This window comes from Trichomycterus rosablanca, chromosome 11 (genome assembly GCF_030014385.1).
Source record: "Trichomycterus rosablanca isolate fTriRos1 chromosome 11, fTriRos1.hap1, whole genome shotgun sequence".
Classification (NCBI taxonomy): Eukaryota; Metazoa; Chordata; class Actinopteri; order Siluriformes; family Trichomycteridae; genus Trichomycterus; species Trichomycterus rosablanca.
The window spans coordinates 35,083,186-35,095,743 of record NC_085998.1 but is presented as its reverse complement, the minus strand read 5'-3'; the positions used below and the strand labels follow the sequence as shown (position 1 = coordinate 35,095,743).

The following is a 12,558-nucleotide window of genomic DNA, read 5'->3' as shown; positions in this document are numbered from 1 at the left end:
GAAGTTACATTTGGATCATTTACTTTATTTATTAGGATTTTACCATCATGTCTTACACACTTTGGTTACATTCATGACAGAACAGGTAATTTCTGGTTACACAAGATTCATCAGTTCTAAGTTTTAAATGTCAAACACAGTCATGGACAATTTTGTATCTCCAATTCACCTCACTTGCTTGTCTTTGGACTGTGGGAGGAAACCTGAGCTACCGGAGGAAACCTACGCAAACACGGGAGAACATGCAAACTCCACACAAAAAGGACCTGGACCGCCACACCTGGGGATCGAACCCAGTGCTACCACCCACCGAGCCCTTTGTGCTGCTCTGCTTTTGGATAAAGATGTTCAACAAGTGAATAATTTACCAAAACATTACACTAAATTATTTAAGAATCACACAGATTTGTTTATTTTATATGCAAATTAATAGCACAACTTTTATATTAAATCTTTCATGTGTTTACCATTATATTCATTTAAAATTAATTTAATTAAAACTAAAAAATGACTGCATTATTTACATATTTTTATTCACTAAATATTTATATACTTCCCTAATCAATGTGTAATACAGAACAAAATGTGACCTGATTGGGTCATTAATGTTTTATAATAAACGAAGTTAGATAGTGCTGGGTGATATGGTAGCAGATATCACCCAGGTACTGTAGTTGCTGGACAGCTTCATGATCTTGAGGACCTGGCTGTAAACCTTGCCTCTGGTCACTGTATGTACAATGATTGCCTTGTTCTTTCCCCAAGGATATTTTCTGGGTACGTCAGCTTTGGATTGGCTGCTTTAGGTTGCCCTTAAGAGAGAGGAAGTGAGTGAATTTGGTAAATGTACTGCAATGGACTGATGTCCTGGTCATGGTGTGTTTCTAAAACCGCTGATCTCCTGGGGTTTATACACACAATACACAACAGCACCAAATTTACACACAATAAAGCAATAAAAAAATAAATAAATTCAATTTAAATTGAACAGTATCCAGAGAAGAACAGCTTTGTGGGCTGAAATACCTTGTTGACTAGATATTTGTGAAGAAAATGGCAAAATAAGGAGCTTAGGTAACTCATGGTGAGAAGAAAAGCATCTTTGAATGCTCATGGTATCAAACCGTGAAGCAGATGAGCCACAGCAGCAGAAGATTACTTTTGGTTTTAAGAACAGTAATCTGAGGCTGCAGTGGGTACAACCTCAATAGAACTGGGTGGTTAAGGGTTAAAAAAATTATGAATCTGCAACACGCACATGGTAGGGTCAAAATTTGGTCTAAACAGTAGGAATCCACTCTGTATCAACAGTTCAGGCTGGGCGTGGTATAACTGTGTTTTCTTGACGCACATTGAGGGACCCAATACCAGATAAACATATTTGAAGTTCACAAAGTGTGAATTCAATAGTGCAGATTTGGGAGGTGGTAAAACAAACAATTTACAGCATTTTGTGGTACAATCATGTCAATATTTACCAAATTTTGATCTGAAAGGAATGTTTACAAACATGTGTGAAACCCATGCCACAAAAACATGAGGCTATTTGGTGGCAATATTAGTATTAGTATTCTGCTTAGTGACACAGTAGCTCAGTGGGTAGCACTGTCACCTCACAGCAAGAAGGTCCTGGGGTTGATTCCCAGGTGGAGCGGTCCGGGTCCTTTCTGTGTGAAGTTTGCATGTTCTCCCAGGGTCTGTGTGGGTTTCCTCCAGGAGCTCCAGTTTCCTCCCACAGTCCAAACCATGCAAGTGAGGTGAATTAAAGATAAGATAAGATGATGAATCTTGTGTAACGAGTAACTACCGTTTCTGTCATTATTGTTACCAAAACATGACGTTAAAATCCTAATAAATAAATAACAGTATGGTGCTCCTTATAAAAATCCAGGAAAAAAGCAAAGCACCTAATTTAAATGTCTGCAGAACAGAAATAATAAAGATATGTGCACACTGGTAATCAAAGTCAGGAATCTATTTTAGTGTCCAGTTCTAACATCTGTTATACTGTATAATACCTTACACCACTGGTGCTTCACGTCTAATTTTTCTTTATTCACTCCCTCATGGGTGAAACTAACAATGCCTGACAGTGCAGAACATAAAGTCCACTCAAACATCTGTAAAACCATAATGAGAGCTGCAGTGTGGTTTAAAAGAGGGATGTGACGGGTGCAGAGGATTGTGATTAAAGCAGCTCAGTGAGGGTTAAGAGTTCCTGTCCACCACTAGGGGGCAGTGCAGAGCAAAAAGTGACTCCTACATCTCAGATCAGGAGCTTTTCTGACGAATGAATGAATGAATTAATTAATTAATGCCTTTATTGTTGTTGTATATAAAAAAACATATATACTGTATATAAGATATATAGAGAAGTGTAGCAGTATTACACATGTACAAATAACTAGAGCTGACCTACAAAGGCAGTGATTGAAAATATATAACAATCACACGAGTTTTGGATTAAACTACAAAGCAATAACAAACACTTAAAACATCCCGTGTGAAAAGTTCATGAAACCATGTAATTAAGAACATGTGAACTTGCATAATGATAAGAAAGGAAAAAAAGGACCAGTCACTGGATCTAAAAAGAGAAGCAACATTATGCATCACATAAATTATTATTTTTACATCCTATACTAAACTTCTCTACAAAAAAGAAGAGATTTGCATCTAAAATTTGCAAACAAGTATTTAGACAAATTGGAACACTTTTAGAAAAAGGTACAATGGTCCGACTAATAATTACTGACAATAATTCAGCTTTGTATGTTTGTAAGAAGAAAGTTTGTGCACATGATCACTATACCTACAGTAAAGTATAGAGGTGAGAGCATCATGATATGGGGCTGCTACTGTGTAAAGTATTGAGGCAATACACACCCACAGAAAAAGCATGAATACAGCGATGTACCAGTATGAGAGGAGAGGTTAATTTCATCAACTAAGAAACTAAATCTAATAAAAATGGTGTGGCATCCTCAGGTGGCACAGTGGTAAAATACGCTAGCACACCAGAGCTGGGATCTCTGACACATCGTATCGAATCTCAGCTCTGCCATCCGTCTGGGCTGGGTGGCTACATGAACAACGATTGGCTGTTGTTTATAGGGGTGGGACAAAGTCAGACCAGGGATCCTCATAACTGGTGCAATTATGGCCTCTGCTGCCTGACTGATGGCGCCTGCGCAGAGTTGGGGAATAATACTGATCAGAGTGTGAATCTCCGTGCACGATTTAAGCTGATCCGCACATGAACTCGCCTCGTGCAGGTGAAAAGAGGCAGTCGGTCGAAGGGGGCGTGTGTCAGTTGCGAAGATCCTCAGTCAGCAGTGGAGGGTTGTATCAGTAGAGGTAATTGGATATGACTAGATTAGGGGAAAAAAAAAAAAAAAAATATATATATATATACATACAGTGGGGGAAATAAGTATTTGATCCCCTGCTGATTTTGTAAGTTTACCCCCTTACAAAGACTTGAACAGTCTATAATTTTTATGGAAGGTTTATTTTAACAGAGAGAGACAGAATATCAACAAAAAAATCCAGAAAAAAAACATTAAATAAAAGTTATAAATTAATTTGTATTTAATTAAGGGAAATAAGTATTTGATCCCCTACCAACCAGCAAGAATTCTGACCCCCACAGACCGGTTATGTGCCCATGAGGCACACAAATTAGTCCTGTCCCTGTATAAAAGACTCCTGTCACAGAATCAGTTTCTTCCGTTCAAATCTCTCGACCACCATGGGCAAGACCAAAGAGCTATCAAAGGACGTCAGGGACAAGATTGTAGACCTGCACAAGGCTGGAATGGGCTACAAGACCATCAGCAAGAAGCTTGGTGAGAAAGAGACCACTGTTGGTGTGATAATTCGAAAATGGAAGAAATACAAGATCACAGTCAATCACCCTCACTCTGGAGCTCCATGCAAGATCTCACCTGGTGGGGTAAGAATGATTCTGAGAAAGGTGAGGTCAGTCCAGAATTACACGGGAGGAGCTTGTCAATGATCTCAAGGGAGCTTTAACTAAAGGATGACCACAAACATACCGCTAAAATCTGCATTTATTTTCCAAAAAGAAGATGCGATTGCAGGGATTATCCAATCTCCTGACCTGAATTCTATTAAACATTTATGGGGGACGTTAAAATTGCAAATCCATTAGATGGACCCTTTTAATCTTGCACTAGAAGAATATTAAATGAGAAAAAAGAAACAAAAATGTTTGAACAGCAGCAGTTTCCCCTCAGAATATTATCATATCACAGAGTCCTAATCTGTATCATCTCTGTCACAGAAGTTACCATTTAAAACTCGTGGTTTTAAGGATTGGCTGAAAAAGTCTAAGAAAAAAACCCTCACTATACAAACCCACTCACAAAGTCGGGATTTTGTATGCATGGCAGCTTGCGACCCAGAGCTAATGAAGGACTGAACAGTACTGGCACTGTGCCCTTTACCCTTCCCCCTCTACACTGGCCAGTGCCATTCCCTGGTGGGCATTAGGCAGCGATGTGTGTGAGTCCATTCCTCAGTGAGCATTAAGCAGTGGGATGTGGCCTTTTGTTCTAATCTTATCTCCCTAAGCTTTCATTACTGTTCTGTCATTTCAGAGAGATCAGGATCTGCACATCTGTATTTAGAATATGGATTCAGAACGTAAAAGTATGACGTATTTATGTTTATTTATGTTCCAAGATGCATTTTAAACTGCATGTTCTTTTAGTGCAGGTGTATAAATAGCCAGCGTCTGACTCGATTAGATGTGTATGTACCTGTAACATAGACGTCTACTATACTCTCAAGTGTCAGGTTTGACATTATACTGTATATTTTATTAATAGTTTTAACTGCAGGTGTATCAGGCTGCTTTGGGTTGGAACTGCTTTGTCCAGATCACCTGCTGGTGTTGTCACACTAGTCTTTGATGCTTGGCAGATTAGTGACCAGGAAGAGTTTTATTAGAAGCTTTTGGCAGTTATCTAGGTTAAAGTTCCAGGTACCTCTTCATTATAGTCAGCAGACAGTGAATGGTGTGAAAAATATATAAATAAAACCTCATTTACAACCAACATATTATACAGTATATAATACTATATAGTATTGCACAACATTGCACAACTGTTAATATTTACTACAAAGGACACTTTACATATTTATATATTAAATTTCTTTATTTTATTTATTCAACTACATAGTATTGTACAGTAACACTTGTTTACTTTAATACTTTTTACTTTATTATACCTTGAGCTGCTGTAATGACTGATATCTGTAATAAATCTATCTATAATAGATAATAAAATAAAAATAATAGTTTATTCCTTAGCTAACAGCAATAATAAAGTTGTCACAATTAAAAATCTTTGATAGCAAGTATGGCTAGCACCAAAATGTGGCTTTAATAACACATTGACACCAAAGAAGAAATGCCAGTCCTATGTTCAATGACTATCATAATAAAACTATATTAAACTGTGTAGATATAACCAAATAATACAATTAGCATGTTGCCTTGTAGAATTTTACAGTTACTAAATAGTGTGCTATGTAGATAATCTATATTCTAAAATCTATATTAATCTATATTCTTGATCTTTATTAGCATTATGAGTCACACCAGTCACTGGGAGTTATGGGGTACTGAGTAGCATAAATCAAAAACATCCCCAGCTTTTTTCTGCCACATAAATCACACCAACACTGGCTGAAAAGAGACACAGACTGCCCCACATCCCATCCAAAATGTAAAAAGTTGCTGACCACTTCTTCACACCAGCCAGCAGCAGATTCTTACAGAGAGCTCTACGCTTCGCATCCTGTATCCCTCCACCATCTGTGTAGATGTGTCAACTAGACCATTGTAGCATCTTCAAGTAGATGAAGTATTGTATCTGTTAAGCACCTGACTATGCTGGTGACACTTAAGACTCAAACTTGGCTCTCTGCAGTTACAAGCTTGTGCATTGACTTCAACTCGTAATACAATCTTTATAGATTTTTGGATGTGCATGTTGGTGTGTGCTTGTATATATAGAATGTTTGTATGTCCACTTTGTACATGCATGTGTGTGTGTGTGTGTGGGTGTGTGTGGGTATGTCTAAGTGAGGCACATTAAACAGAAGACAGTGCAGAGGGGCTAAACTCAAACGATTGGCTGGCTCAGAGCATCCTGCCAATGGTCTAATTGAGGATTCATCACAGATGGGCAAGATCAATAAAACAGACCTGACTGAAGCAGACAGGCCACATTTGAAAGTCGCTCCTATCGGAATTCTCCTAATCCAAAAAGATTAGCCACTTTTACTTGTTTTGACGCTGTGCTGCTTTTCTCAGTGTTTTAAAAGCGTTTTCTCTCATTTTCAAGGGTGTGTGAATTCCTGTTTTATTTCTGAATGACACGCAATGAATACTGTGACATCTACAGTGCCCAAACATCAATTAAAGCTGATAGATGGAGACAGGAAATGAGAGTGAGATGTACGTGCACGCTGTACAAAGATGCCTGAAGCTCTAAATGGATATACCATCACCTCTGTGAGTGTTGTGTTTCCTAATGGAGCACATCCTGCTAATGTGCTATTGTGGGTTGTTGAGTGTTGATGTGTATGAGAAAAAATGATGGCGAAGAGGAAAAAGGCAGAATGAGTACTCAAAACTTAATACACATGAGTGACAAATTGAAGGATATCATCAGCTAGATGATATCAGGTGTACCGCATGATACAATTTGGCAAATAATGTAGAGCTGTTACGTTCTATACTGTGAATACAAATCAAAAGGCCTGGTTACCTTTAATTTTGGAAAGAAAATATTTAGAGATGTTTAAAAAGTCATGTTTTAATACATTTGTAGTTGTAAGTTTTAAGGTGGGCGGCACGGTGGCTCGGTGGGTAGCACTGTCGCCTCACAGCAAGAAGGTCCTGGGTTCGATCCCCAGGCGGGGGCGGTCCAGGTCCTTTCTGTGCGGAGTTTGCATGTTTTCCCCTTTTTGCATGTTCTTTGCGTAGCATATGGTAAAATGTCATCAAAGTGTAAATATGAGACGAATCTGCATTTGTGTAAAATAAGCGTCAAATGTACTTTGAAAGTGTCCACATGTATCTGTGTTTAGCTGGGATTTCCTCACTGTTTCACTTTTAAACGTGTGTTACAGCTCGGGGTGCTGAGAAACGCTAAGAATCGACTTTTCCAAGAGTCTAAAACACTTACCGTAAAAAAAAAAGTTTAACATGGTTTAATGTACTTAAAGAACAGGGCGGCACGGTGGCTAAGTGGGTAGCACTGTCGCCTCACAGCAAGAAGGTCCCAGGCGGGGCGGTCCGGGTCCTTTCTGTGTGGAGTTTGCATGTTGTCCCCGTGTCCGCATGCACCGGGTGCTCCGGTTTCCTCCCACAGTCCAAAGACATGCAAGTGAGGTGAATTGGAGACACTAAATTGTCCAAGACTGTGTTTGATATTAACCTTGTGTAATGAGTAACTACCGTTCCTGTCATGAATGTAACCAAAATTGTAAAACATGACGTTAAAATCCTAATAAACAAACAAACTAAAAGAACAACACAAGAACACTACACTTCTCTTAATCATTATTGCTCATAAGTTCTCTCCACTAATGGAATTCCTCTCTCATTATTTTAATACTATAAGTCACGTTAAGTTTTGTTCACATTAAGCCTGAGTTGCTTTTACTGCATCATAACAAACAGTTCATCTCATTGGAGGCTCTTTAAAAAGGTCAGCAGCAAACTGGGTCAAAGTTCAATCAGGTGAAGCAGCACCGCCACACTCCATAGAAAACAACGACACAGCTGGCGCAAAAGCAGTTTTGCCGCTTCTCATGTGAACGCGCCTTTACTCTGGTCTTTATGCATGATCATATCTGCTGCAGTCAACCCATGTTCAACGAGTAACGAGTAACATCAGCCACAATGTTGAACAGAACCCTGACTGTGATGAGATATTTATTGCCATGTCTGGAATTGAATACGCTGAATAATAATCTAGATTTATGAACCCTGGATTAGAACCACTTACCCTGCAATATCTTGAACTCCTTCCCCAATCTAATAAATGATGGTAAATGCAGCTCGTCTTACCCTACCCGAATTTCCCTTATTTAACCAAACACTCTGACTCATTCTCTTATACTTTCTTCCCTACCTGCTACCTGACACATCATAACCTCACGCTCAGGGCTTGTCTGTGTACCAGCACACCGCTGATATGAAAGACACATGCATTTCTCACACGGACCCCAGACCAGGCTTGGAGGACGGACTCTAGAACTAGGTCAAAGAACCCAGCTGAACTGACGCTGCAGAGACCGGGATGTAATTGTGCTAGACAAGCTGCTTGCATATTCATTTATCGTTTCACATGCTGCCAAAATGCTGCCAGATAAGACAAAAGAGAGGACCGTGAACGGAACTCGGCATCACCACAACCAATACCAAAACAAAAAATACAGTAGAAAAATTTATACATAAATAAGCTAATGAGCCTAAAATAGAATTCGTTGGCAGTTGCATTCTCCTCCCTTGCTTGCTATCCACATCAATCAACACTGGGGGCAAGTGGGGGTAAGGAGCAAGGTAAACTTGAGCAAGAGCAAAAGCAAATTTATTTCTAACATCTACATGTAAATAAAAAATATGGGGAAAATAAAATAAACAGATTTATCAGCGCTACTCAGTAGCTACTCACTCACTCACTCACTCACTTTCTTAACTGCTTATCCAATTAGGATCGTGGGGGGTGCTGGAGCCTTCCCAGCAATGGGCGCAAGGTACACAGTAACACCCTGGACGGGGCACCAGTCCATCGCAGGGCAGACACACATACACACACACACACACACATACATACACACACCCATTCACCTATAGAGCAATTCAGTGTCTCCAATTAACCTGGCTGCATGTTTTTGGACTCCACACAGTAAGGACTCGGACCGCCCCGCCTGGGGATCAAACCCAGGACCTTCTTGCTCTGAGGCGACAGTGCTACCCACTTAGCCACCGTGCCGCCAGTGATCCGATTATAAACTTAATTAAATATTTATTATATTTTATAGTATTTTGTGCATGCAATCTTATTTAGTATGACACTCTGAGTAACAAATTAAGTATCAACGGATACATTCCATTTCTTATTTAAACACGTTGAAGCCATGACAAACTGAAAAATCGAAAATATAATCTTGCAAACTGGACGGCAAGGTGGTTCGGTGGGTAGCACTGTCGCCTCACAGCAAGAAAGTCCTGAGTTCGATCCCAAGGCGGGGTGGTCCGGGTCATTTCTGTGTGGAGTTTGTATGTTCTCCCCGTGTCTGCGTGGGTTTTCTCCGGGAGCTCCGGTTTCCTCCCACAGTCCAAAAAACATGCAGTCAGGTTAATTGGAGACACTGAATTGCCCTATAGGTGAATGGGTGTATGTGTGTGTGTGTATGTGTGTCTGCCCTGCAATGGACTGGCGCCCCGTCCAGGGTGTTACTGTGTGCCTTGAGCCCATTGAAAAGTTAGGATAGGCTCCAGCAACGACCCGGATTGTATAAGCAGTTAAGAAAGTGAGTGAGTGAGTAATCTTGCAAACTGTTAATATGACAAGTGCCAGTGCAGCAGATATTGTTGGTGCAGCACAGTCCTGAATCTATAATTCTAGCACAGACTCTGGACCAAATACAGCTCTGATCAGGATAAAACGATTATTTAAACTTAATGGATGGATTAATTAATAAATGGATCAGTTTGCAGGTGCACCGTTCATCAATCTTTATGGCCGATTCTTATCTCCATTTCAGCCTAATTGGCTCATGGCTGATTTTTATTAACCGTTTAAACAGGCTGCCATAAAATAAAGTGTTGAAGACGATTCTTCTCAGATGACCTTTTCATTGCAGCTGTAACAGACGTCAAAATATTTTCAAATACAGGTGATATTTTGGTATGAGTGCACTGGCAGCGTACGAACGCAGCACGAGTGCACTTAGACGTCTTACGATGTCTTAAAATTACAATACAAATTGGAACATTTCATTTAAAAAAATAATAATAAATCTTCATATTGGTAGCTGTCTGTGTACATTAAAAGAAAAAGAAAAAAAACTACTGATCATTCACCACCAGTCTGACATATGATTCTAACAGTCATGCCTTTAAAGCTCCTCTCAGGATTAACAGATTTATAAAAAAGGAAAAAGGAATATAAGCAACATGAAGCGTAAACAAACATTCTGTCCCTTTTTCTAACCGAAAGATACAAAGACACAAAGATGAGCCTTCCATGAACGATAAGCCATCGAGCCCGGCGTGGCTACCTGACAGGAAAATATTGATCTGTAAATGTAATCAGGACCGGATCAGCACTGCAGGAGCACAGAGCTTCAGCTGTAACTTCCCTCAGCAAGCACATCCACCAAACCAAACTATCCAGGCGTATTTCAGGGTTAAATAAGGTTAAGGTGAGTTAGGGTCAGTGTATGATGAATCTTATGTGACCCAAATATGTAATTGATAACATTTACATTTCCGGCATTTAGCACATGCTTTTATCCAAAGTGACTTACATTACTCTGACAGTATATATTGTCTAAGCAATTGAGGGTTAAGGGCCTTGCTCAAGGGCCCAACCGTGGCAACCTGGCAGAGACGGGGCTTGAACCTGTGACCTTTCGATTACTAGTCCAGTACCTTAACCACTGGGCAACAACTGCCTGATTGTTATTGAAACATTAGTTACACATTTACAAATCACCATGATGTCTGGGTAGCTTTGTCACCTAACAGCAAGAAGGCTTGGGTTTGATTCCCCAACTGGGTGGCCAGGGTTCTTTCTGTGTTGAGTTGCATGTTCTCCCTGTGTATGTGTGGGTTTCCTCCGGGTGCTCCGGTTTCCTCCCACAAGTTCTAGAACTATGTCTCCCAAAAACATGCAGCCAGGTCAATTGGATACTAAAAACTGTACTAAATCTGAGTGTGTGTGTGTGTGTGTGTGTGTGTGTGTTTGTGATTTTCCCCTTTGATGGACTGGCAACCTATCTAAGGTATTTTCATGCCTTTCGCCCAGTGAATCAGACGCACTGCGACCCTGACCAGGATAACACGGTGGTTAAACAGACAATAAATAAATGAATACATGTCAGAGATCAGGTTTTTTAAAAAGTCTATTTCCTTTTATAGTCCTGGTCGTATGTATTTCAGTTCACAGCATGTACACGGTTACGTATCACTTCATTTTTGGAAAGTGCCGATCCTGTGTCCTGTGTTTATATAAGTGCTTTGATTAATACTTGTTCACACAATTAGAATGTAAATTATTAAATCTGCTTTTTATTATGCACACAATTTTACAAAAGTCCATATACAACAGCATATATTAATATTAGCAGTAATAAATATTAAAGCCACCCACTCATCTCTCATCTCTTACATGCTCCTTCTAGAAGTAAAGCAATTAAGTTGGTGGTCTATTTGGGAATCACATGGCATCAAACTCGTTAGTTTTGAGTCATCTTTAATGAGGACATTTAATAAAGTGCAGTTTTAAGGAATCAGGCCTTTGGTGATGATCAAAGTCCAAACAGAACAGTATTACAGTTTAACATTCGACAGGTAACAACCTATAAATATATTACATGCATACATATACACACACACACACACACACACTTACACACACATACACTTACACACACATACATATACACACACAGACACACACACACACACACACACACACACACACACACACACACATACCCTTACCTGTTACTAACTCATCTGCTTGTTCTCGAAAGATTTAAAATAGTGTGACTTGAATATTGCATAAACTCATAAACTTTTCACTCTTTGACCTTGCCTTTGGATTTGTTGCGGGCATTAAATTCAATATTTGTTAATATTTATCAGATACAAGTACCATGAGTGAAGTTTTAAAAGAATTAACAAAAAATGTTCAATTTTTTCTGGAAATGTAGTTTGTAAATGGTAATTAGTCTTACCTGTCGGAACAGCATCATGTTTCCAAAGAATGGAGCCGGTTTGGGGTGTCTGATCCCACATCGCTGCAGGACTGAGTATGGATAGACTGAATACCTATAAAAGACACAGAAGAATAAAGTCATTATAAGCAGGTGCGTAACTGATAAAATGTGATTTGAAGCTGTGTGATGCTATAATCCACGTGTTTGTGAAGTCTGTAGAAGAATGTGGATTTCTGCAATTATTATACATCTGTTTCAAGTTCTCGGAAGATGAGGGAAGAAAGAAAACCTAGAACAAGCCAGAGATGGCACTAAAGCAGCACCCCAACCCACCAACTGGCGCAACCCGTGCCCAGCATGGGTCCAAATGTGAGACCCACTCCGGAAAATGCCGAATAAGTTAAAAAAAAAAAAAGGTTGAAGTGTGCGGGCATCTGTGTGGACCGAAAACCAGAATGGATTAAGCCTGGCAACAAAGTTTCAGAACAAGCAAATTTCCAACAAAGGAACAGACAACCTGCGATACAGAAACACTGATAAACAAATAGAAACACTTCTCCCTTT

The 12,558-nt window shown here is 39.6% G+C and overlaps 1 protein-coding gene across 2 annotated transcripts in view; it reads right to left on the bottom strand.

The window, feature by feature from the left end:
- tbxas1 (thromboxane A synthase 1 (platelet)) overlaps nt 1-12,558 on the bottom strand; it is a 75,285-nt gene that overhangs the window by 40,503 nt on the left and 22,224 nt on the right. For both annotated transcript variants that reach the window (XM_063004262.1, XM_063004263.1), the window contains exon 3: nt 12,013-12,106. In XM_063004262.1, coding sequence (XP_062860332.1) covers nt 12,013-12,106 — 94 coding nt within the window. The remainder of the gene's footprint in view (nt 1-12,012; nt 12,107-12,558) is intronic.